The sequence below is a fragment of the Gavia stellata genome, chromosome 37, assembly GCF_030936135.1.
Source record: "Gavia stellata isolate bGavSte3 chromosome 37, bGavSte3.hap2, whole genome shotgun sequence".
NCBI classification, from domain to species: Eukaryota; Metazoa; Chordata; class Aves; order Gaviiformes; family Gaviidae; genus Gavia; species Gavia stellata.
The window spans coordinates 1,435,938-1,461,175 of record NC_082630.1 but is presented as its reverse complement, the minus strand read 5'-3'; the positions used below and the strand labels follow the sequence as shown (position 1 = coordinate 1,461,175).

At 55.0% G+C, this 25,238-nt stretch overlaps 2 protein-coding genes across 2 annotated transcripts; one reads left to right on the top strand and one right to left on the bottom strand.

Annotated features, from left to right (window-relative positions):
• Positions 1–1,356: 1,356 nt before the first annotated feature.
• KLHDC3 (kelch domain containing 3) lies at positions 1,357–21,969 on the bottom strand. Its single transcript, XM_009818300.2, has 11 exons — positions 21,831–21,969; positions 16,453–16,688; positions 13,934–14,110; positions 11,584–11,699; positions 10,149–10,220; positions 9,709–9,922; positions 9,331–9,417; positions 7,992–8,100; positions 2,703–2,776; positions 2,218–2,296; positions 1,357–1,998 (listed from the first exon to the last, which is right to left on the bottom strand). The coding sequence occupies exons 2-11, from the start codon at positions 16,604–16,606 to the stop codon at positions 1,932–1,934; spliced, it is 1,149 nt and encodes a 382-aa protein (XP_009816602.1). The 5' UTR covers positions 16,607–16,688; positions 21,831–21,969; the 3' UTR covers positions 1,357–1,931.
• Positions 21,970–23,981: 2,012 nt separating this feature from the next.
• MEA1 (male-enhanced antigen 1) lies at positions 23,982–24,772 on the top strand. The gene is made up of 3 exons (XM_059832982.1): positions 23,982–24,242; positions 24,389–24,506; positions 24,586–24,772. The coding sequence occupies exons 1-3, from the start codon at positions 23,982–23,984 to the stop codon at positions 24,747–24,749; spliced, it is 543 nt and encodes a 180-aa protein (XP_059688965.1). The 3' UTR covers positions 24,750–24,772.
• The last annotated feature ends 466 nt before the right edge of the window (positions 24,773–25,238 follow it).

The window sequence follows — 25,238 nt, the reverse complement described above, 5'->3', positions numbered from 1 at the left end:
GGGGTGCCTGCGACCCTCTCCCTGGTGACCCCCTTCCTTTCTTCCCAGAGAAGCCACCTCCCCACCAAAGGTTTGCTCTCCTCGAGGCAGCTGGCATGGGGCCCTTTCTAGGGCCTGTTGCCTCCACTCAATGTCCCAGGGATTGTGGTTCTCCCCAGAGAAGCCCCCGTGACAGCCGTTCACGGACAGAGCCAGGAGCACCTTGGGGAGCCTCTGTGCTCAGGACCACACTGCCAAGCGCAGTGAGCCTGGGTGGTCTGCGGGTGTTTCCTGGTGCCTGGCACCCTACAGGGAGAGTAAGCTTGGTGCTTCAGTGCTGGGGAAGGGGACGCCATGGCAAAAAAACCCTCCACTCTTTCATGGCACAGCTTGAAAGGCAGCCTGTGGCTGAGGCAGCTGGTTGAGCAGGGGAGCTGGAGCTGCTGGACAATGCCTGGGTGATGTCCACCCAGCCCTCACAGGCAACCTGCAGGTACCAAGGACCACAGAGCAGGAGCTCAGGCTGGGGGTGCTCTCCCTAAGCCAGATGTGCTGTCAGCACACCCTGGCTCCCTTCAGGCCCCAGCCCTGCCATTGATGCTCAGCACCCACCCCAGCAAGGTGCTGCCAGTGCATGAAGAACAAGCTCTTGTCGCGGTTGTGGTGCCTTCTGTTCTCTTGCCATGGGGTTTTCACTGCTCTCATGCCACTCCAGGCTGCTCCCGTTGCACCCACATCAGCCACCTCCCGCAGGCTGAGGAGCCCAGGCACCTCTGCAGCCTCCTGGTGCTGGATGAGCAGCGCTTGACCCTGGCTACCTGCCAGCCCTCAGGGCAGGGGAGATGGCCTGGGCCCTCTGCCACCCGTTCCTGGCACACAGCCACTACCATCTCTTGGCTGCCCTGTGACTTTACATCCCAGGGAACACCCTGAGCACTTCCCTCGCTTTCCCTGCGTTAGCTCCGCTACAGTTGCCGCTGGAGCTCCTCTTCACATCAGACACCTCACCTCCATGGGAAGGGGCTCGGGCACAGTCCTCTGTGCTGCCCGGGAAGGGAAGGCTGCCCCAGACATCCCTCCACCTCCCTCCCTGGGGCAGAAAGCTGTGGGGCAGCACAGCCCAGGAGACACGCACCATCTTCCTCCCTGCCCTCTCGCAGGGCGGCACAGCCCCGGGCAGGAGGCAGGTGCGCCAGGGCAGTGCTGCTGTGGGGTGCCCACCTCCCCTTCTCCCACCCCAGCCAGGTCTGCAGCTCACACCAGCCACAAGCCAGGGGTGGCCTGCAGCTGGGAGGGAAAGCACCTGGTTCAGTCTCCCCCCTCCTATACCTTCTCCGGTTCACCTGCTAGGACACACAGAGCAGCAGAAACTATGTCTGCCTCAGCGTTTATAAAACTCCCCCCAGTTGCTGTTTTACAACGGGAGCTGGGCAGAGGGTCCAGCTGGGCCCAGGTCCCCACATCAGGCTCAGCTCGGGGCTGGGACCTGCCATCCGGTGCCAGGAAGCTGGTCAGCACTGGCAGGTGCAGGCGTGGATGTCCCCGCTCTCTCGAGGCAGCGCAGGAACAGTTCATAGCCCGAGGCCAATCCTGGGGCCATGGCTGGTGGTAGGAGTTCATTCAGGCCTTTGGAAAGTGGCCGGGGACCAGGTCAGCACAGCTGCAGCTCCACAGGCGAGGGGAAGGAGGGCAGGAGATGCTGGAGCCATCAGCAAGGAGGGGGGTTCACAGTTGTGCTGCTGGGGCAAGCCGATTTCTTCCCCAGCAGCCTGCTCTGCCTGCACACTTGTGCTGCCCAAAGCGTGACAAGGGCAGAGCAAGGCCTGGCTAGGGCAAGGCAAACTGAGCTCACATGTTCCTTGCTTGAAAGGGCTAAAAACTCATGCAGGCAGTGGAGCAACAGGTCAGTGTGTGGAGGGGTGAGGGCAGAGTGGTAGAAGGATGAGCCGGCGTCAGCCCTGGGAGGAGACGATGGGGCGGCTGATGGTGCTGTTTGTTGTCATGGCAGAGAGCTCCCATCTGTAACACACGGATGGGATACACTGAGAGAAAGCACAAACACAGTGCCCAGGGCTGGAGCAGCTCTGCTGCACATCAGCCTCAGCTGTGGTCTCCAGCCCAGCCTGCCCTGAAGCTGCACAGTGCCAAGGAGGGCCTCAGGCAGCCCTCAGCCAGGGCTGGAGCACCCTAAGGACAGGGACAACCCATGGGGTGGCCTCCCGGCAAGGCACACAGTACCTGATGTCGTGGGGAAGGCAGGACTGGTCCAGGCTGTACTGAATCACTGCTAGCTTACACAGCGTCTTCAGACTGGGGCCTGCGGAAAGAGGGCAGTTAGCCACAGCAGTCCTCATCTGGGCACTGGGGGGAGGTCCAGGCATCGTGCAATCAATGCCATAGGAAATGGGACAGAGCACCCCGCCACCCCTCTGAGGGGCAAGGCAGGGTGCACACCAGGGACAGGCTGGAGCAGTTTTCTGTGCTCCCACAAGTCTGCATGAAGGAGCGTATGAAGAGCCATGAGCCCAGCTCAGGCCTGCAAGCATGGCTGCATCTCTGGCTGGTCTGCCTTAAGCCATGTACACCAGCAAGAGACAGCTGCCTGGCTCCGAGAGGCAGGCACCTGGAGCCATGTAGGACTCAGTACAGTGCTTCACGACAGGGCCTGCTCACAGGGCACCTTGCGGTGAGAGGCGCAAGCTGGGTGGGGAGTGCTCACGTACTGAAGTCGAGGATGTAGAGATCCGAGTGATCCATCAGGTCGAATTCATCACCCATTCCCTCCTCTGGAGACGGGCTGCAGAAGCCAAGCAAAGTGTGTCAGTCAGAGCGAAAACACTCGTACACCAGTTGGGGTCCCTTGGGATCCCCAAGAGCTGAGCAAGTCCAGGACTGTTCCTGGCCTGCCTGCCCCATGCAGGGACCCTCTGATCCCTCCTGTCCCGCTGCTTCCCCCAGCAGCGCCCAAAGCCATCACTCTCCCAGCTCTTCACAGAATAGGCAGAGCTGCACAGAGCCAGGGCTGCCCGGCTGCCCCAGCAGCTGGGCAGAAACACACACCATCTCCTCTGCAAGCCATAGCAGCAGGGAACGGGGGAGCTGCCTCCTCCTCACGCACAACCACAGTGACTCCAGGTGCGAGCCTCCCCCTCAACTCACTCCGCCTCTGTTACTTTGCTGCACCTCCAAGCACCCATCCCACTCTGCAGGGAACATCCCTTTTCCCTTCTTGTACATTGACCAGCCTCTGGCTGGTTTCACACTCCTCCTTCCCCAGGTAGCTCCCAAACCACTCTCCAATCCTGGAGCCTCCCGCAGAACTGTGGCACCCACCCTCAGGGCATGCTTGATGAACCTCAGTTCCAGAGCTAAGGCTTGTTTCAGGGCTCTATTTGCTCAGCAATTTCAGTGGATCCCACCCTCCAAAGAGCTCCACTCAGAGACCCAAAGCTGAGCCCCAGGATGAGGCTGAGGATGACTCTGAGCCGGCTGGAGAAGGGATGTTACAGCAGCTCTTCAAGGCAGGCATGCTTGCACAGGCATCTGTCCTGCTCTTTGTGTGATAAACAGGCCCCATGGGCTGCCCCACAGCAGGCAGGGCCAGACAGCCTGGCATCACCTAGAGAACCCAGCGCACTGCTGGAGACTAACCAGCTTCACAGCAATGCTGTATCACAGAAGGCGGCCCTAGTAACATGTTAGGAAACATACAGATCAAACTGCCTGGGCAGGCAGGGGTCAAACCATCCCTGCCTGGCCCCAAACACCACGTGGGACAGCAGGACGCAGCCCCCACTGTGTCTTTTTACAGACCTCAGGCCAGCTTCACCTCACGGCCAAGGGGAAGCACACAAAGGGAAGTACAAGGATTTGGGAGAACATCACATGAGACAGGCGACTGATCTAGGAAGAATCAGACACCACACAATGGCACAGTAAAAAGTCCAAAAAGCTGTGCTGGTGTCCCCAGTGAGGTAGGTGAGATAAGCTGGATACCCAAGAGGACTTTTTGCATGGCTCTCTAGTTGTGCTGCAGGGCCGCAGATCATGGGAGCCATGATCTGCCTCCAGAGATGGTGGCAGACTCAGCAAGTAGCTAGTGGCCATCCAAATTTTCTGCAACCTGGAGAAGCAACAAAAGGAGCCATATGCTTCAGCAGCACTGCTGCGCCCCCCCTGCCCTCCTCAGCTCTAGCTTCCCAGGGCTGCACGAAACGTTTGCAGACTGCCACGTGCCATATGTTACTCGTGGGTCGCACCACGGAAACCTGTGAGCTAGATTCTCCTGTCCGTAAGCTCTCAGAAGCATGGACGCTGCTGGGGACAGAGGCAGCTTGCGCTGTAGCACACTGCCCCAGCACTGCAGAGGGCCAGAGTGCGATAAGCCAAGCTGCTTTCTCTGAGGACAACATGGAAGGTGCTTTGCAGAAGTTCAACTTCTACAGAGGAGTGAAAGCAGCAGCAGAGAATAAGCACCTGAAGCAGATGCTGAGGTCTTCGTCTGGCTTAGCGGCAGCTCTTTCCCTCTTTGTTCGTAATAGCCACGCGTGGCTATTACTGCTGCATTATAACCTGCTGCATTAGCACAAACTGTCCAGCAAAAACCCCACAGGTTAGCAACCTGCAGCTATTTTATTAGCTTGCATTCCCCTGACTAGGCCAGCAGCTGGACTGCTTTTGGGTGCTGCTGCACGAACTGAAGTTGTGTGCCAAGCACAACAGTGCAAGGTCTGAAACAGATTCTGCCCAGCCACACGCTGTTCATCACTCCAGTTCTCATGCGGCTAAGATCTACTGCAATTTTTTCGGCACGGCCATTGAGATGTTGTAAGAGAAGGGTAGAGAAAGCAGCTGGGAAATATCTGCGTGGCAGTGCAAGCACAGACATTTCTCAGTCTGACCGCAGGAATCACTGTGGGCTCCAGCCACAGCTCCCTGGTTGTGCCAAAATGGGGACGGCATTTCAGAGAACGGTAACTGAGCATGTGTCAGGCACTGATCGGTGCAGCAGTCGTTTTAAGCCAATCCCAATTGCCGATACTCCTGTCTGATGTTGGTCCTGGAATGCTAGCGAGGAGCTATGACTTCAGGCATTTCTAGGGAACAGCCAGCCTCACCTATGGTTCCCTGCCTCTGCGGTCTTGATGGAACTGCCAAAGCATCCGAGAGACTGGTCGCTGCATCCCCTAGCACAGGGAGAACAGCCTGTGCTGGAACAGTAGTGCTTGGACCAGGGGAAAGCACTCACATGCCTGATGGTCGTTTGGAGAATTTGAAAGAAAAGAAAGGCGTTTTAAGTCCTGCTTTGGTTTGTGACAAGGCAATTTAGTCTGTCCTCACTAGGGACCCCATGCTGGGACCCCATGCAGTGACTTCTCACCCCAGTGTCACTTGCTTCCCCACCTATGGCCCACTAAGCCTCACATCTCACAGGAGATGAGAGAGTACCTGCCCGTCGCAGGTTCCCAAAACCCCAGCACAAACGGCGGGGCACAGCTCACTGCTGGCAGAGAAGACCTGTTGCTGACGGGTCCCATTTGCCCGGACACAGGCAAAAGCCCCTTTAATTCCACCCTTGTATGCTCACCACGCCACAATCTAATCTCACAACCACGTCACAGGAAACCCTAGACCGTCCCTTATCTTTCAAAGGAAAGCCAGCAGGCACCACATCTGTGGTTTTAATCACCAAACTGCAAGCAGCTAGGGAAAGCCTGGAGTTCAAGACCAGGAGAGCCACAACTCCCAGAGAGCAGGGTTCAGGGCACCCCTTTGCCAGCCAGAGCCCAGCAAAACCGCTTGTTCCGGCTGCACAGCAACTCGGCGTGTTGCAGAATGCTTTTGGGCCCTGCACCGAGCACCCAGCAAGACCCCCTGCTCCCTCGCCAGAGCCTGCCCTTGTCAGGGAAAACACAGCCTCAAGCCAAACCTGGATCGGCATCTGTTCAGCTAAACTCCGGTTTATAGCATTCCTCGTTCTCCCTTGTGGATGGTCTCTACATGCTGAAGTGCTGGTGGGCTTGGGAGGAAACCAGACCAGGGCCACAACTGTGACACAGCTAACGGGAACCCTGAGCTTAGCGCTACGTGACTTCCTGGTCACTTACATGGGACACAAGTGACAGGATTGCTGCTGGCCACAGTGAGAGACCACAGCTGGGGCAAAAGTCCAGGCTCTGGGCAGGACTACAAAAGAAACTGAGCATTTGGATCCCACAGGAGCAGGCACCCTGCAGAAGTGCCTCTTGAACAGTCTACAGCGGACGTGAATCCTGTAAGGGAAGGCAGGACACAGAGGGGTTTTGCCTTCCCGTCCCCCAGTGCTGCTGCCTGGCAAGCCGGGCCTGCCGGCTCACCCGCCGAGGAGCCCGGCCAGACCCCCTTGCCAGATCCCCCGTGCTGTGCGCTCCGCCTCCCCCTCCCCAGGCAGGGGAGCACGGGTCAGGAGGCAGACCACAGGGAGTTCTCCATTACAACGACTTCCTGGAAAACTTCTTATCTCGCCAGGCAGCTCCAGAATACACCTGATAACTGTTACAGGAAGCAAGCACAATCCCCACTCCTGTCTCCCCCTTCCCCAGCCTGCAAGACCCTCCCTCCAGCCCAAGCAGGCCACATGCCGGGCTGCCAGCAGCTCTTCTATCCCAAACTGGTGCTGGTGAACTGGCTTGCATCGGGGTTGAGCCTGGATTAAGGAGCAAGCTGAGTACTGAAGTTGTTCGGTGGAGAAGATGAGGCGCTGCTGTGTTGCCTGGCAGAGGTGGGCCAAACTCTAAAAAGCTGGTGTCAAATTTGTTGTGGTTTCCTAGCGCTTCCTAGGAGTGCCTAGGTTTAACACCAGAGTTCAGCTGCTGCTGTGACACAAATCCACACCGCAGCATCTGAGGGCATCCAAAGCTGCCATCAAGCCCTGCCAAACCTTCTACCGTACAGAGCAGCACCCAGTATCCGTTGAGGAGACTGGATAAACTCAGCACCTCTGCATACCTCACCTGCGCTGAGCACTCCCTCACACACACACAGACATCCTACAACAAAGCACACCCCCCCAGCACTCCTGGGGCCTGAAGGCCCTTTGCTCCATCGCACACTGGTATGGTCAGCCCATCAGCGGAACCTGCCCTGCCTTGTCCTCTGCCCCAACCTGTCTTCAGAAGTATCCCCAAAAAGCCACTGCCAGAGTCCCAGAGAAAGCCCCAAAGCTTTCCAAACCATGTGGAGGGCTGAAAGTGTTTTCAGATGTCTCTACAAGGTAGATACCGGCAAACAGGCCTGTGCTTCAGAGCTGCAATTTGTCATTCCAGACAACATAGAGCGTGTCCTGGTGATGGGCCACTTCCTTTCTTTTAGCAGCTGTTAAGGCTCTTGGCCACATCCAGCTGCCCTGCACCCTGACAGTATCACTTCCAGTGTTTGACAGCTAAATCCTTAACACCAGATCCCTTTTGTGAATGGAAACTTTGCTAAGGAAGACTGGCACAGAAGGGAATGTTGCTTTGTCTTGCGTATGGGCTCCTCAAAGAGCTCCCAGCTGAGCCGACGTCCCACTGCAGCTTGGCAGACACCACACTTGCCAGTGAAAGAAAGAAACTCTGGTGGGAGGGCAGCATGTGGGAGAGGATAAGTCAGTCTGAGGTCTGCTACAGCACAGCAGACGAGGATACTCGTCCTTCTGACAGCAGCATCTCTTCCCCCCCTCCCCACCACCTCTCTCACAGAAACCTTGACCACTGCACAACCCCTTCTGAACAGCGTGTTACATACTTCTGCCTCCACTTGTACAAGAAGGCTTGTCACCAGGTGCTTTACAAGCTTACATGACATCTTCAACCTCCACCTCGCCTTTTTCCAGAGGAGCCCTGATCTACATGATTTCTTACACTTGTAAGGTAGACGGACAATTGCCACGTGCCTCTAAAGCGCATCTGACTACAGCGTGGGGCAGAGCGTGGAGGGACGCTGTGCTGAAGGGAACGGCAAACCCTCTCACAGAGTCACCCCACGCAACTCACCTGGTGCCTCCAAAGAGAATGATTTTGTCCCCCACTCTGCAGCAGCACTGCCGGCGTCGAGGACACGGGCCTTTCCCCTTGGGCTCAATCTTCCTCCAAGAAAGAGAAACTAAGGGATGGAAAAAGAGCGCACCAGCTTGTCACAAGAGCCTGGCCAAGACCCAGTTACAGATTTAAACAGATCACAGCAAAACGGGAGGCCCACTGCCCCACAGACACCAACAAGCCAACACCCACCCTCCCTGTTGACCTCCTCTTCTCACTAAAGGCAAAACGATGCATTTCTATGAGGTTGTTACTGAAGTGTCGCCTAGATGCCAGGCGCAGCCCTGGAGGTCTGCCTGCTGAAACAGGCGTTGCAGGTCGAGGCCTTCGACTTGCAAAGCCTGAGTGCCAGGACCCAGGGGCTGCTGCGGCAGTAGGTTGGATGTCACAGGGAGCTGTACAGGGCAGAGCTCCAGGAGCGGGCAGCCTCCCTTCCCCAGCACCCTGCTGCGATCCAGATCTGGAGGAAGACCAAAGAACCACCTCCATCTGCTGGCAGCCACTGTGAATGCCGAGCATCCTATAAGAGTGGAGACTGCTGGGACAGCCTGGTTGTGGGAGCACGGGGAACTGAACCAGGCGGAGAAGACAGCAGCCTTTGTCCTTGCTGCTCTCTGTGGCAAGGACGCTGGGGGACGATTACTCACTAAACGCACAGCCCTGAAACCTTCAGGAGCTCTCACACTAGCTCCTAGATCAGTTTGGGGAACAGCCAGTTGGCTGCTCTCGAGTAACTTTACTATGGAAAGCAATTAGCAAACAAAATCAGTCTAACTGACTGTGAAAAGTGCCTGAGGACCCTAAAACAGCTCTCAGTTGACTGATATTCAGGGTACCAGCTGAAGAACCACCCCTTCTGCTGCACAGTTTGACCTGGTACCAAGAGAGTGTGGTATGGTGATGCTGCAGCTCAAGCTGAGTGGTTTCCCCAGCTACAGTCTCTCGCTTCCCTGACCCCATTGCTTCCCCATGTCTTCTTTTCTGCCAACACTTCCGCATATTTAACAAGAGAGTAACAAGACAAACAACAACAACACGACAAAATTTTGCCAACCACCCATTGATTAGCTGTGTCTTTCACCAGTACTTCCTTTTCCACTTTCTAACTGAGATTTGGAGAGAGTCTGAGGAGGAACAGGGGTCCCAAGCACGGTAGCAAGTTCCTGTCAATACTGTTGGAAGAGCCATTTCCCCCCAGGCAGGCTCCTAGCCCTCGGAGAGTACGCTCACCTGAGCGCTCGCACGCTTGAAGGCCTCGAGCACTATCACTGCAACAAGTTAAAAGCATAAATACCTGGATTGAATTTCCAGAGGTCGTGGAAGTGTCTGTTCAGGCGTGCGTTGTAGCCACCAAATACATATAGCTCCCCATTGTAGCTGACTGTGGGGAGTAAGCATAGACATCAGTGTGCCACCCAAGGTAGAGCCCAGCAGGTCCCTGTCCCAACATCACACACAAAGCAAAGTGGCGCTGGTTATCCACCTTCGCTTACATCACCTTCATGCGCAGGGCCACACGCCAGGCTTTTTAGTGGGCAGCAGCTTTCCACAGAAGCCAGGCTCTGTGCACCCCTTGCTGACCCACATCTCTACCCAGCGGACCAGACACCCCTTCTGAGGCAGGCAGGAATTTCCTTCCACTGTCCTCCTCTCTCAGCAGACCCACACTCACATGCTGAATGGCTCCGCCGGCCTTCAGGGAGCACTGGAGTTGGAGGGGAGTCCAGCCAGGAGTTTGTTTCTGTATCAAATACTTTAATGCGGTTACAGTAGATCTCATTGTTGGAGTGAAATGGCCCAAAACGATCAGCTCTGCCACCAAATACGTACATCTTTGTTCCAATGATGGTAGCTGAATGGAAGTCTCTCCAGCGAGCTGGTGTACCCTGCAGGGACAGGGTAAAACAGAAGGAGAGAAAGAATGCAGATTACCCCAGCAGATGACATATCTTGATGGGGAAGTTGGGGTGGCTGCCTTCTCCTGGAGAACTTCCCCTCCTGCAGATCCCAGCCACAGCAGACAGAAGCTGTGAGACAAGTGTGGGCAGCTACCCCAGAGAACAGCAGATACGAGACTTCCTCCACAAACCAGAGTGAAAAGCAGACACTGACCTTGGCAGAGATTAAGGTCCACATCATGTTTGTGGTGTCCAACTTATGGATATCGTTTGAAAAGCAGTCAGCCTGGAAGACAGCAGGGCAGCCTGGTCACAAAGGGACTGACTGAGAAGCCTGGTCACGTCTGGCCCCAGGAAGGATGCTGTCCTACAGACCTGGAGCATCCCTCTGGAGTCAGTACCTCCTAAGAGACATGGTGCTTGCTCCAAAACGTCAGGGTAGGCAGCACATGTATCACTTGAGAGGGAGGCAAAGCCCCTTTTCTCCTCAAAGGTGTCCTGTCTCTCCCTGCAGCTTTCCCATTCATTTGGTGCTCAGCCCCAAGGCTGTCCTGCACGCAATACGTACGTTCACAGCAGAACCCTGCCTCCACTCCGTGCAGTGACAGAAGAAAGAGGCACTAACGGGACAGTCAAACTGGCTCTGCTAAGGCCACCTGATGAGAGGTGGAAGCTAAGGTTACTTCTAGGAAGCTAAACGTCCAGAAGCGAATACACTCGGGGTTCTGAGGATCCCCCAAAACTTGCCTGCAGCTAGCTGCCTGGAAGAGCCTGCATCCACACAAACAGCACAGACTCCTGCTCCTCCAGGCAGGGGAGATGGCAGCGAGACAGCTACAGGCTTGTTTGGTCTCGGTTAAAAACAAGCCACATTTGAACTGCTCCTGCTGCTGTAATCAAGATCATGGATTTGGCACACTGTTGTCCTCAGAAGAGGGGGAATAACCCAGGGACTGCCGTAACAGAGCCCCAGCTTTCGTCCAAATAAACGGATGTGACTTTGCATAGCTTTTCTGGAGCCTGGTGATAGGCTGAAGTGATATTTACACACTTCTTACGATCAGAGCATAAGGATTTGCTCAAAGGAGCATTAGGCACACCGACAGCTAGTGCAGGATGACCTTCGGCTCAAGGTGTTCTTAATGGGAGGGCAAGCAAGCGTTCGCTGGAGGTGATCAGCAAGTACAGAATACAGGGAACATGCACCAGATTAGGACAAAACCTCACAGCAACACTGCAGACATTGGAAAGTGATTTTTCTGGGTCATTTCTCAGCCACATTAAAATAAATGTAGATCAATACATATTTATTAAAAATGTGATGTATTTATCTATCTAAATTTGGCTGAGAAATGAGCCGAAAAAAAGAATTTTTATATACAAAAATATTTATATTTTTACCTCTCTATATCTATATATTTTGGGGAAGAAAAAAAAAAATCCACTTTTTTAGGCCTACTTTCCCAACCATCTTCTCCACAAAACTATAAGCATAACCTGGGTATGTAATGCCATAATTTTGCTGAGTTATAAAATGAAAGCAACTATGGCTACAAACATGTCCCCGTATCCTGCCTCTACCAACGTCCTGGGTAGGAACCCCCTCTTTACCAAGAGATCGCCAAAGAACAGTCACAGAGACTACTCACCAGCTGTTCGTAGCCTCCGAAGATAAACATGCTCTTTGCTAGGACACAAGCTGAGTGCCCGTCTCGTGCTCCTGGGACCATTCCAGACACCTTTGGCGTGAACCACTTGTGCGTGTCTGAAACAAAACAGGAGGCAATGCTAAGAAAATGCGGTAGGTGTTGGGGTAGGATAGCTCTTTACTACTGTTCTTCATTTCTAAGACAGAAATCCTTCTCTCTCGCACACACAGCATCTGCTTCTCTGGAAAGGCTGCAAGCTTCTTCAGGCAAGGCTGCCTGCCTGAGCCTCCACAGAGGGGCACGGTGGCAGAGGTCTCAGCTCCTGGGCACAGCCGCTGACTCTGCCCGACCTGACAAACAACTCACGTTTCAAGCGCGAGTAGTACAGCGCTGCTTGAGCAATGTTATTTTTATTGAATCACTTGCAAAGCCTACTCGTGAGTCACTTATCGACTCTGCATTTACAGTTTCAATTACAATGAAGCAGTGATGCTAAGTGGCTCCACTGACCTCACGGCGTGGAGATGCTGACTGACTGAGGAAAAACAGCTCGCTCAAATCCAGGCAGAAGCCACTTAACCACAAGCTCACCATATCAGCAGAGCTACCGGGCACGTCCCCACCTCTGCAGCGCAGGTCTCCCTATCTTATCTGCTCCTCTTGTTACATTCTCATCCTCTCTTCAAGGGGAGCCTTCCTCACTCTCCACCCTTCACGGTTCCCTTTGCACTACTCCCCGTGAGCCCGCACCAGCCAGATTCAGCCCCTTAGCCCGCACGCTCCAGGGGTTGGCTTGATTTAGGGGAGGATTTTAAATCCAACCAGAGCTGTTCTCCATGCCAGGGCAACATGGAGCTAAGCCAGCAACTCACTGCCAAGCACAAACAGGCACCTGTCCCAAGAGCCCAGAGAGGCACAGATAAGCCTCGAGGCAGCAGGAGACATTCCCCCCACCCTCCCTAACTGCTGTAAGCTGCCAAGAGCAGTGCTTATTTCAGGAAGCAGTAACACTGGAGCCAAAGCAACATTCTTCACGAGGATAACTTCTCTGAACTTGGCCTGTGGCCACAGCTATCCACCTAAGCTCCAGCTGGAACCACACAAAGGGTCTTGCAAGGTCAACAGAATCCCTAGGCAGCCTCTAGTGAGAAAGCTGCAGCGGCTATCGAGTTCCTTTCCTTCATGGGGCTGCTTCCAAGCCCAAGCACCCGGTAGCAGCAAGAGCTCACCCAAGCGCAACATGTCAAATTAGAGATGGAAAAGACCTCGCCTTGCGATCTGCTCGGCACCCCAGGGGACAAAATTGCACTCAGCCGGGACTTCATCCAGCCTGACGTCACTCTTATAGTGGAATTTACACCACAGACATGGGACTGCGACTGCCAGCCTCACTTTCCAGGACTGGCAGGGGACAGGCACAGCATGTACGGACAGCTGCAGAGGGTTTGGACCAGGAGTGAAGTCTCACCTTTCCATTAATTTTCACCTAATGCTAAAGGGCTGGAGTTGGCAGGGAGACCAGGCAGCTCCCACTACAAGGCCCTTGCGTAGGCAGAGGTTTACTGGTGGCTTCCCAGCTGCATGTGTCAGGGGAAGACATTTCCTGGAGAAGGGAACCCATGAGCAAGCACCAGAGCAAGCAGTTTCCTTGCAAGTCCAGGAAGCCAGTTACTGGTCAGCACTCAGATGAACTTGCCTCCATAATCCAGGTGTACTCCCTTCTTTTCCTGACACTCCTGCCCACCCAGTTCCTGATGGTGCCTGTTCTCCCCAGGTGCTCCAGCAGCACTATGGAGAAGCCAGTCAAAAGGCTCAAGGAGTTTCTCTTTCAGGTTTATCTAACTTGACTCGTGCCTTGCCTTATTTTGCCATCCTGTTCCTGACTACTTCTGTGTTTTATTCCTCACTCTCCTTCATCCTTTCAGAAAGAAGGACCACCCTGGAGAGGAACCACAATCCTCGAGAGCTCTAGCTCCTTCTCGCTTGCAAGCTTCAGCCACAGTTAAGGAATAATACATCACACAGAGAGAATGCTTCAGTTGTAGTTACTATCAGAGAGAGCACACAAAGCTGATAGAAAAATTAAAACCAGTCTGACTATTAGACAAGCTCAGTAAACTCCGTTCAAAGGCTTTTAAAGAGAGACAAGTGGGCAGACACACTAGTCACCCTGCTCCCCTTCTAAACCTGCTGAAACAGCCAGCAACAACCAATTCCCCATTTGCACCATTTCCTCCAGGCCACCACTTTGTAGGGAGACCGAGGAACAGGAAAACAAGTTGAGGAGCAGCGTCGTGGAGCAGAGAAAAGGTCTCATCAAGCGCAGGAAGAGTGAGAAGCTGGAACTTACTGACATCAAAGGCATAGAGTACGTTGCAGGCTCCCTCAGTGTCGTTGCGACCACCCCATATGTAGACGGTGTCGTCTATGAGCACTGCTGAGTGCCCGTACCTCATGTAGGGCACCTCTCTCACGTGGTCTCGGCTGTTTGTCCACACCGGAGGCAGCTTGATCCAGCGCAGAGACACTGAAAGCACAAGTTTGAGCCCATGTCAAATGCTAAGCCCGCTACACGTGCTCACAGGTCACAACCCAAAAGCACGGCGCTTTTTTGCCCTATGGCAAGGTGCAGAAGCAAGTACACAAGACAAAGCTGTGTCTGACCCTGAGTAGTAGCTAGTTAAGGAACATGGAAGCACAGTTTTCCACAGGCCCCCATCACAGGCAAGACTAGAGGACCAGAGGACTCAGGACACATATAAGCTCCATTCTGCACCAATTACACTGATGAGGTTTCCACTCCGGCTCATCCTAGACTGTGAGTGAAGGTACAGCACACACACACACATACACACACAAAATAGGGAAAGGAAAAAGTGCAGCGGTGATAATGAATGCAGACACGACTTCAGGCTAGTGACATTTTTGAAGAGACTCAAAGCTGGGAGAATGCGCCACACAGGAATACTACACTGCAGTAAAATGCAAGAGAACACGCCTAAAAGCATCATGTGGACTTGCAGGAGGGCAGTTTAAGTAAAGCAACGCAGCAGCTTTGTAGGAACGGGGTTTGTTTGCCTTTGTTTTGGTTTTTAACCTTTAGATGAGACAGCTGTCTGTCTCCTTTACCCCCATCCGTACCCGAGTTCTCCCTGCTAACCTTGTGTTACTAATAGGAGTTCCTTGTGATTACAGGTTCTCCTTCCTGGCAGCCTGTACGTCACGTTCAGCAGCAGCCAGAGCAGTCAACAGGTATTAGAGGGTTTAATGACAGTGCAAGAGCCACAGCGAGTGTTACACAGCCATTACATAACAGCACCCAGACACCCTCCCTCTACCACACACACAGGCTCCAGTTTTGTTTTCAACACGGAATATAGCAGAAAACAGTCTGCAGTTCCCCTGAAATACTAACATAGGGGAAGGGAAAGGGTCAGGCTCATCTTAAAAGGTGAGCGTCTACCCCAGGGGCAGAAAGGGCACTGAGGAAGCACAGCCAATGCTAAAGTCAAGCTGGATGGGATGTTTCCTATCTAAAACACAGTCTTCCTCTTTGGAAGATTGAAAGAGATCATTCAAAATCTGGTATCTTGGCTTCAGCACTGGAACCTGGCAATGCCAACTGAGCAAGGGCTTGGGAAGCCAGCGTCACCTCCCGCGTGCTGGCTGCGGCATCGCGACACATTAATATTTGGGAGTGGTAAGAAGGGAAGACAATGTAAGAGCATTCCTTTGGGCACAGTAGTTACACTTCCACCATTAGAGCAGTGCTCTGCTGGCACATTTTACAAGCTACAACCTTCAACTGTCCTGAGTGTGAGAGCCCAGTCTCTCTGGATAGAGAGGAATGTCTTTGTTCACAAGATCCCGAGCCACACTCCCCTCTATACTGCGAGCAGGTCAGCTTGGCAGCCCTGTGTAACCGATGCCTTTATCCACTACTGGACAAGTCAGCCTTCTCCACAGTCAGATTTAAAGGAGTGAATTCACTGCATCTTACAGACGAACTAGATTTATCTACATGCCGTGTGTCAGGAGAGCATTCAGCATGCTGTCCAGTCTGCAAAACCGGTTGTTGGTTCTCTGCTCTTGTGCCTGTTCAGCTGGGCCCCTCCAAGCATCTGGGCAGTTTTTCAACCACCTGCCTAGTTATAGGGAAATACTTCATGGACCAGCTCAGTAACCTCTTCAGTTCAAAGAGCTCTGAATCAAGAAATACAGCCTCTCCCAGCACAGTCATGGCTCCAACTCAGCCTCCTGACAGATACCGGCTACCCTACACAAATGGCTCGGGCTCCAGATGCTTTCCTCAGCCACGTTGTGAATCTGTGTGGTAGCTGCTGCCAAAATGGGAAGGCCTCCGTCCTAGCCACATGCACCTACCGACTCCATCATGCTGGCAGCGGTTGTCAGCTGCTCCCACAGGGAAACAGCTCAGGATCCTAAACCTGGAGACTTAACTGAGGGCACTGGCTCCCACCCTATCCCTTCCACGCTAGGGGCAGCTGAGCATGGTCATGCTGCAAACTGGATGGGGGACCTGAACCAGCTGAACATTGCCTCTTTGCACCTAGTTGAGTTAGTGTTCACAGAGAACAAGGACAAAACAAGCCATTGGCTATGTGGGTACCTCTACCGAGTCCTTATCCTAGCAGTCTGGTGAACTACAGCCCCTCTGCGCCCTGCCCCTGAAGCTGAAAATACAGGGCTGCGCAAGGGAAGAGGCTCCCATCTACGCTGATAACTTTTTTTGGAAATTAGAGTCAGACAGCGTGTTACAGAGTGTAACATGTTAAGCAGCAGTGGGCAAGAAAACTAATAACCGAGCCCAGCAAGCCACTCCTTCGTGCACCACGAGGACACGTTTACCTGCATTAAAAACATGGACGTCAATCTGCCGCAGAGTCTCATAGTCTTCTCCAGAACAATATCCACCGAAGGAATAGACCTTGTGCCCGACGGCCACGGCCGCGTGGTTCACCCTCCGCGGCCCACCTTCCAAGTGCACTGCCCACCGTAGCATTCCTCCCTGCGAGCCAGACAGTCTTCAGGGCCCCCAGCGCCACAGCTGCATGCTTCCTGGGCCACCACGACGTCACCTGGCTCTGTAACAGAGACAGAATGCCAAAATCACACAATCCATCTCGCAGGTCTTCCTGTCTTTCTTGAATGCCAACTACAAAGGTCACATTGCTGTATCCTCACTCGTCTGCCTCCCAACTGGAGGCAGTTTTACTCTCCCTTGGGAAGGGGACACAAGGCAGGTACCATAACCTGAGCAAGGCTCGGAAGAGTGAGCAGAGGTGCCCTCGCATACAAAAAACCCCTCAGGTTGGCTGTACAGGCAGCCCAAGCCAAGCACCTTTGGCGAAGGCAGCCGAGTGCTGCGCGCCAGGCCGTGCCCCGGTCATGTACACATCACGTACACGCCAGAACAATTTGTCCGCATGAATGAAAACACACAGCGAGAGCCAATTGTGAAGGTGAAAAGAACAGAGCCAGAGGGAAGAGTGCGTGCTCCTTGGGTCAGTTGTGAGAAACAGCAGAGGAAAAATACTTAAAAAAAACCAAAACAAAACCAAAAAACACCTGACAAAAAACCCCAAAGAACCACCGCCACAAAAAGCAAGCGACTCCCCGATACAGGGGTGGACTATGACACTAGCATTTGGACTCGCTGATTTGAGCACTAGGGTCCAGCTTAATTAAACACGAGGGAACAGAAACCCCCTAGCCTGGGGAGAAAGCTCTTTGCTAACGATCAGAATAAGGCCTTTTCCTCCCGCAGCAAATCCAGGCATAACATCGTATCTCAGTTACGAAACTGATATGTTTCACGCTTCAAACAGGCAGCTTAGATCGGCTCTTAGAGAAGTCACCACAGCTGATTTTTGCAGAGATTCTGCTTTGGATCTAAAGACCTGGAGTGCAGTCCTGCCCGGGTGCTTCTGAAAAAGCAGGTCAGTTCAATTCTTTAACTATTTTCCCCCAGCTGAAAAACAGCCATTAGAAGAGACATCAGTGTTTCAGACAGCCTAAAGAAAATTCTCTTTTTTTATTGCTTGGCTCTAGCTTCTTGGAAGACGCAGTCAGCGCGCTCCCACCCCACACCCAGTTTTAGCATTTGCAGAACGCAGAGAAATTTGCCTTAGAACGAGGACTAAAAATTCCTACACGTTTTCTCCATCCCTTTTCTTTTTGGAGAGTAGTGAGCTTTCACAAGGAGAACTTTCCTCCCGTTTAAAGTTTCTGAAGTAGCTGGAGGGCAGCAAGAAGGGGCAGCGCCATGCTGCTCCGCTCCAAGTGGCCTGCCCCGGCCCTTCAGCCAAGCAGAACCACCGCTCACAGCCAGGCAGCCGTACGGCCCACCAGCAGCCTGGTCACCGCAGCATCTGGCCCACCTGCACACTCCCATTTTATCCCCACCTGGGGAAAGACTCGGAGGATGCCGCCCAACAGGGAGCTCCCGGCACGGAGCAGAGCTCAGGCTTCCAGCTCCCGCCATGCATGCTACAGACAGTTCCAAAACATCCAGAAACCAGTTGCCTCATTCCAGAGCTCCTAAATCTCAGCAAAATTTGAGTAATTTCTTTTTTAGGTTATTCCCAAAATAGAGACTGGCAGCCAGAGCGTGCGCTGTACCCAAAAGTTACAGCAACAGAATGCGTGCAAAGTCCAAACGGCGAGCATCCTGCAGGCTTACTTGTAACAGATGAGCGCAGACCAAGGAGTCCCTCCTGCGAAGCCACTTCTTTCTGTGGCCACCACCGTGCCCTAAATTGCAGTCAGCGACCCAGAAAGTCACATCAAGCTTTTCTCCAGCAGAGCTGCTCCAGAAGGGCCCAGGAACAGCCCCCCTCTGCTACAGGCCATGCTTCACTCTATGTCCCGGACTACCCCAAATTCAGATCTAGCAGGTTCGGGTTTTGTTTTTTTAAAGTACTATACTACTTTTTTAAGCCAGGCAGCAGCTCTTGTATAGGTCCTCTGCGAAGCTACAGAATAGATGAGTTTCCATGGAGATCACCAAAGTCACCTTTCAGGCTATTTTGAAGGCTTCACATATCTAAATCTGTTTCCTGCCTCAGTCATGCGTTATCAGTGAGAAACCTAACCAATATTTCCCTCAAAATCACTTCTTGGTTAAGTGATTCTGTAAGAGGCTCCTCAAGGAGCTTAACTGGACTTTATCACCAGCATCAGTATTTTCAACACCCTTCAGACTGAGCCCGATCCTGGAAGATGAAGAGGATGAATCTTATTTCCAAGTTCTCCACTTGGCTCCTCCTGGGGTAGAGGAGCGCAGCAGCCTGGCACGGCAGGCAGCCGTCGTACCAAGCCGCTTGCCTTTTTGGCCAGAAAGGCTGGGAAATGTCTTCTTCACCCTCAGGGGTTCACTCGAGCCACGTGCCGAGGAGCACGCTGCTGCCAGAGCAGGACGCTGGTCCTTTCACTCCAACAGGAGCCAGCTACCCCGCCTGACGAGTTTCGTAATTAAGATTAGCCATAGGAACACAGGAAACGAAGGCTGCTCATCCTAAGGAGTTGATCTGGTCAACTGGGAGGCAAGAGCCCAAGGCCCAGCTGGTTACACCACAGGAAACAATGATGTTGTAGCAACAATGGTGCAATGTTGTTTCCTACAATTACAATTTCTGGGCAGGGTTTTTCCAGAGGTCAGCCCTTCCCAGGAGGCAGGAGGTTGTACACAGGTCCGGGGGTGGTGGTGGGGGCCATAGGGTTGAAGTCGGCTGCGCCTCACCTTGGCTCGGGACGGGGATACCCCTTCAGAGCAAACGGAAAGCTTAGCCAGCACAGCCTCTCGCTGCCGCTCGTCAGACCCAGGGCACGCAGACACGCTCACTCGCTTTACGAAAAGAAAACGATCGGAAGCGTGAAGCGATCCTGACAGGATCATCTATTAAAAGGCAAAGGAAAACGCAGGATTTAACAAGCTGCCGGGGTTTTCCCAAACCCGAGTGCTCTTCTCTACACTGTAATAAAAACATCCAGCCAGACTCCATTTTCCTCTTCTGCCACTGGCCACAACCCCACCCCGAAACTGTCACAACACCTTCCCGCCTTCGGCAAGCGCTTGCTCTCCCCTTTTCAGCCACGCACAGCCCTGTCTCCCGAGGACCCCACACTCCTCCCCGTGCTTTCTGCCTCCAGCTCCAGCGTCTCTCCTCTCCTGCCTTTCAGAGCAGTCTTCTGCCCCAAAGTCAACCTTCCTCCTGCCATTCCCCTCTCTGCCCTACCCGCAAATATGAGTTGAACACATTTTTTGAGAAAAAGTTATTTTCTGTCCTACAACTATGCACCCCGTTAAGTTCCACTTCAGGTTTTGATTTCCAATGATAATTTATATGATACGTAACACTTTCCAACCTCATTCCTATGAGGACTTCTTAATAGGAGGCATCAATACACTTGACATTAGGCAGCGTGCCTCAGATTTCTCTAAAGATGACACAGGGCACAGTCGAGGGAGAGGGGAACAGCAAAATCGATACGAAACCGTTTACTAACAATTTCCCCCAACTGCACAATATTGAAGTTATGCAAAATACATGATGTGATTTCTCATTTAGGACACCAGCAACAGGGACGTAGGCTATAAAACACAGAAATATTGATAAGGCAGAAGCAAATTGTACCAGAGAACTGGGAGGGCACCGGCTGCAGGAGGTGGTACACATCCCAGCTCAGGCAAACCAGCTGCTTTTTCACTCCGCACCCCGAACCAAAGGGACAGTCAGCGACACTAACATTCATCGTGGATCAGAGGAAGGGCTTTCACACCACAGAAAAACTAAGCTTGAATCGTTTAAATCACAGAAGCTATTGCTACTACCAAAAGCCAGCAGGGGAAGAGGAGGGTTGCCTTCTACGCGGATTCATGCAGACACTGAGCTAAGCGCGTGTCCCTTGTCTGGACACTGCTGAGCCACTCCTCTCCTCCCCAGAGCAGCCTCTGCAGTTCGTCTGCGCCCGCAGCAGAAGCTGCCTGAAGGTCTGAGGAATCTCCTTTGACCGATTTAGCACGTCCAGCTGGAATCGTGCCCCAACGCCCCCAGGAACTATGACTGTACCCTTACAGGGAGACCAAAAAGCTCCATCGAAACAAGCACAAGTTTCTCACACAGCGAGAGAAGGGATTTTTCTGGATGAAACAAAACCAAAGGAACCGCGCTCCCACATGCTCTGTTAGCTTGGCATACGCTCGCTCACCTTAGACCAGGAAACTCTGGCCACTTCTCTTCCCCCAGTCTCAGCTGGGAGAAGCGACGTGCTGAGCATCCTGACCACGCACATGCACGCACTCGGGGTCTCCTTCGCGGAAGGACACGTGCGCTTCTGTTCCAGCCACCGCTTCCTTTTACCGATGCACGTGTCAGCTCCCCACTTCACCTCTCCAAAAACTGATAGCTCTTTTAATTTCATTTTGCACTCACGCAGGCAGTAATCACGCAATCGTCACAACTCCCCATTTCCCTGGTCTGGCATCATCTATCCAGAGTTACAGTCAAGCCCAGAGAACGCAGAGAAATTTGGGTTGAAACTCTAGTAGGTCCTGTCATCAATTGCTGGGAATAAGAACGTGTCTGAAAATCAGGTTGCACTTCACCTGCTGCTGCAGTACCTGACGCTGATGATGCTGGAAATTAAGTGAGCACAGCAATGAGTTGTTCCTGTGCCATTATGCACAGGGAGGCTAAAATTAAGAATAAATAACCTGCTGTGGTCCCACAGAAATGCCTGAAGCCCTCCGCTGACCCTGCCCAGCACCACAAGCCCAGGTATGCGCTTCCAGGGTAAGTGGTGAAACAACAGCCGTGGGGTGACCACAGGCTGGCTCCGCCGCTGCAGTCAGGCGTGACACCTGACCACAAGTGGAAGCTCACAAGCCTGTTAGCAGAGAAATAGCTATGGACGTCCTTCAACACCTCCCTTGTTCTTCATCAGCGCTGACATCCGGCAAAGGGAACGCAGCAATTCACCCGGGGCGTTTCACTGCTAAGCAAGGCAACAACCGGATTTTAAGTCAGTTTTGCGTTCTTCGTATACAGCACCTATAGACAACACTCCCAAAACTCTGGCTGTGCTGCTGTCGGAAGATGCACACGATGCCTGAAACAACCTTCATCCCAACCGCCCCAGCTTACACCTAAGAAGAGTCTACCGGCGCAGCATATAGCCATCCGAGATCACCAGAAAAATCACTCGACGATTTCTCGCTAGCTTACCTTCCAAAACTGTTGTGGTGACTTGAGCAAAGTGGCATAGATGGAAAAAGAAAAAAAAAGAAGAAGAAAAGAGAGATCGTGGTTTTTACAGTCAGATTTTTCAGCTGTTTGTTGTATTTGATTTAGACTTTCTATTTTCAATCCCTACAATTAACTATGAAAACATTTCATTCGAGAGAAAAAGCTACCGACCATCTCCAAGTACAGCAGTCAGATGATAATCTTAGAAGAAAAATATATATCCTTGGATCCACTTCCTTGTGCAAAGAGGGTTCACTGGGCTGCCTCATTCCTCTATGCACGCAGAAAGAAACCTAGAGCCATTTCTGAAAGCTGCTCAGATTAGCCTTGCTGCAGTCAGTTCCCACAGCAAGGGGGAGAAACCCAGCAGAAAGCGGCCTGGATTTTCAAGGTCTCGCTCTGTCACCCCCAGAATTACAGCACCACCCCAAGCAGAGCAGCCTGCTGCCCCTGCAAAGTCGCTCCGGAGAGCAAATCCTACCGTGTGGTTGCCTCGGTCCCGTCTCCCAAAAGATGCCAGCCGCAAGGTTTAGTAACACTTAAAATAGCCCAGCCAGCTCACAGCAGTCCATACAGCCAGTTCTATTTCAAGCACACCCAACTTACTGTTAGAGATAGCAGGAGAACAACCCGCTTGCTTCGCTCGTGCTTGACATTTATCTGATGCTTTGACTATTTATGCTAAGGCAGCGTGAAATTGCAAGCTTGCACATTCAGCAGCTTGGACACTCGCAACGCAATTCCAGCGCCAGTAAACTAGACGGTGCTAGGAACAACCCCTGAGCTTGTTAACCGAGACCGATCTGGAAGCTCGTGTTAGACACGGGAATCACAGACCCCACCGCTCGGGCAGAAATTGATTCCAGCCTCCCTCCCTGCAGACAGCGGCACCGCCTCCTTATTTTTGCACAAATATTTTGCCCACCGCTGACTTCCTTTTGCCCAAAGCCCAGCTAAGATTCCGCACCTTCCGAGCTGACTTCTCCCCTTCCTCACCCTGCCTCCCAAAGCCCGCTGCCGCTTCTCAACAGAGCGCGCCTCAAGCCTCGGAGACGTTCCTCGACCGCCTCTCCCCTGCCAGGAACGTGTCTCGGCCTCTGGCTACCGTCAAGCCGTTTCTGCCATGGCTCGTGGGAGGGAGCGGGCTCAGGAAAGCCGCGGTGACAGCGAAGGTGGCGTTTCTCGCTTCGCCCGAAGCCGCCCCGTTTTCTTCCTCGGCACCCTCCGAGCGGGCGGCCGCACGCAGCCGGGGCAGGGTCAGGGCGCCCGCCCGTGTCGCTCCTTGCCCTGCCACGCGAGACTTCTTCTCCCCGTCCTTGGCCCACGGGGCCAGGAAGGACCAGGCGTGCAGCCCCAAGCCTACCGCCGTGGCCAAGCCGGGTGAAAGCGTAAAGGGGGTGGAGGGAGAAGGCCCCGCCGCGCTTACAGCGGGGCGAGGAGGAGGAGGAGGAGGAGGAGGAGGGCAGCCTCCCCGGCAGGGACCCGCCAGCCCCGGGGAGGAGGGCCGGCCGCCCCGCGCCAACAACCGCCGCCCGAGGGCCCTTCCCCGCCCGCCCCGCGGCCGAGGGCAACCGGGGAGGGCGGCGGCCCCGAGCCCCCAGGCCAGGCCTTGACGGAGGGGCTCGGCGGTATCTCCAGCCGCCCCCCCCGGCCCCGGCCCAGCTCCGCCAGCGCCCCGCCCCAACGGCCGGTCCCTCTCAGCCCCGGCCCCGTACCTGGCGGCGGGAAGGCGGCCCGGCAGCCCCGCTCCGACGGCCGCGCCCGCCGCTCCCTGGGACTTGTAGTCCGGCGCCGCCCCGCCCGCCCGGGACCGCGGGCGCCCTCCCCCGCCGGGGCAGCACGGCCCCGCGGGGCCCCGCCGAGGGTGCCGGGCCCGGGCCCCCCTCGCGGGTGGCACCTTCCGTGCCCCGCCCCGCCCCGGGCCCGGCCGCCCCCCCCCGGTGCCGTCGCCGGCCCCGCGGCCGGGCGCGATGCGGCGGCGCCTGGAGAGGCCGGGGGGCGGCGGGGGAGGGCAGCGGCGGCGCGCGCCGGCGGCCCCCCGCGCCGCGGGACTACAACACCCACAGTGCCCCGCGGCAGCGGCGGCGCTTCCGGGCGGCGGCGGGGCCTCCCCGGCGCCGCGCCCGGTGGATGGCGGTGGCGCGGAGCATGGGGCCGGAGCGGGTGTGTCCCGAGGAGCCGGGGCCGCCGGAGGCCCCCGACGGCGCGGCGGGCTGGAGCGGCGATGAGGAAGAGGAGGAGGAGGAGGAGGAGGAGGAGGAGGAAGGCGGCGGCGGGTACTTGTACCAGCCGCTGAGCCAGGAGCCGGAGCCGGGCCCCGGCGAGGCGGGCCCCCCCTCCGCCCCGGCGGGCTGCGCCGAGGCGGGTCCCGGCCTGCAGGAGCGGCTGCAGGTACCGCCCAGCGCCTCCCGCCGGGGTGGGCCGGGGAGGCCCGGGGGAGGCCCGGGGGAGGCCCGGGGGAGGCCCGGGGGAGGCCCGGCGGCGCGGTCCCGCGGGGGGGAACGGGCCCCACCCCCGCTGCCCGCCTGTCTCTGCAGATGCTGAGGCTGCACCTGCCGGACCCGCCGGCGGACAGCGAGGAGGAGGAGGAGGAGGAGGCGGCGGCGGAAGGCGCCGCAGCTCAGAGCAGCCGCAGCTCCATCCCCATGGACGCAGGTAATGGCGTCTCCGGCCGGGCCCTCCCGGCCGCCCCGCGCAGGGCTCGGCCGCGGTCTCATCCCCTCTCTGTCCCCAGAGCACGTGGAGCTGGTGAAGAGGACGATGGCCGGCGTGAAGCTTCCCACCCTGGGCATCCCCGCCTGGGCCAGCCAGATCTCGGAGGACCAATGGAAGGACGTGGTGCAGCGCACGCTGCAGGCCCGGCAGAGCCTCAGTGGCCCCAGGCCCGAGTGGAAGTGAGGGCCAAGCTGCGGCGCGGGGGCTCCCAACCCTCGCCCTCCCTCTGCCGTGCAGGCATGGCAGGCGTCCACTGCCTCGGAGCCGGGTGGTGACGGGACTTGCCAGCATCGACCTTCCAGTTTCTCCCACTGGCACTGTCCGACTTCCCTCCCTGCTCCTCTTCCCTGGTTCTGGCTGGGGCGTTAAGTCGCCGTGATGTCCTTGTGTTGGCTTCCTCTGCCTCCGAGGAGCCTGACCGGCTTCCATACCTGTGTGTGCGTGGAGGGAGGGAGCATGGCCGGTGTTGCCCAGATTCCCTTGGGACAAACACTGGATTTGTCCCCGTGCTGTCAGTGCTAGAGAAGTCCCTCTCCACGCTAGAGCCCCTCCCAGGACAGGGACTGTGTGTTGGAACATCAGAGCTGGAGTCCAATGTGTCTTTCCAAGAGATCCGTTTTATTTAGTTCTGTACATACAGGGACATCTGTACAAAATCCAACACTTTCATAC

Excerpts from the sequence above, each read along its gene's own strand:
- KLHDC3 (XM_009818300.2), bottom strand. The coding sequence starts at position 16,606 with ATGCTACGGTGGGCAGTGCACTTGGAAGGTGGGCCGCGGAGGGTGAAC. Across the intron at positions 9,923-10,148 it reads GGACCTTAATCTCTGCCAAG|GGTACACCAGCTCGCTGGAG; the intron begins GTCAGTGTCTGC and ends CTGTCCCTGCAG. Across the intron at positions 8,101-9,330 it reads CCTCTGGAAATTCAATCCAG|TTTCTCTTTCTTGGAGGAAG; the intron begins GTATTTATGCTT and ends TCCATCCCTTAG.
- MEA1 (XM_059832982.1), top strand. The coding sequence starts at position 23,982 with ATGGCGGTGGCGCGGAGCATGGGGCCGGAGCGGGTGTGTCCCGAGGAG. Across the intron at positions 24,243-24,388 it reads GCCTGCAGGAGCGGCTGCAG|ATGCTGAGGCTGCACCTGCC; the intron begins GTACCGCCCAGC and ends CTGTCTCTGCAG. Across the intron at positions 24,507-24,585 it reads CTCCATCCCCATGGACGCAG|AGCACGTGGAGCTGGTGAAG; the intron begins GTAATGGCGTCT and ends CTCTGTCCCCAG.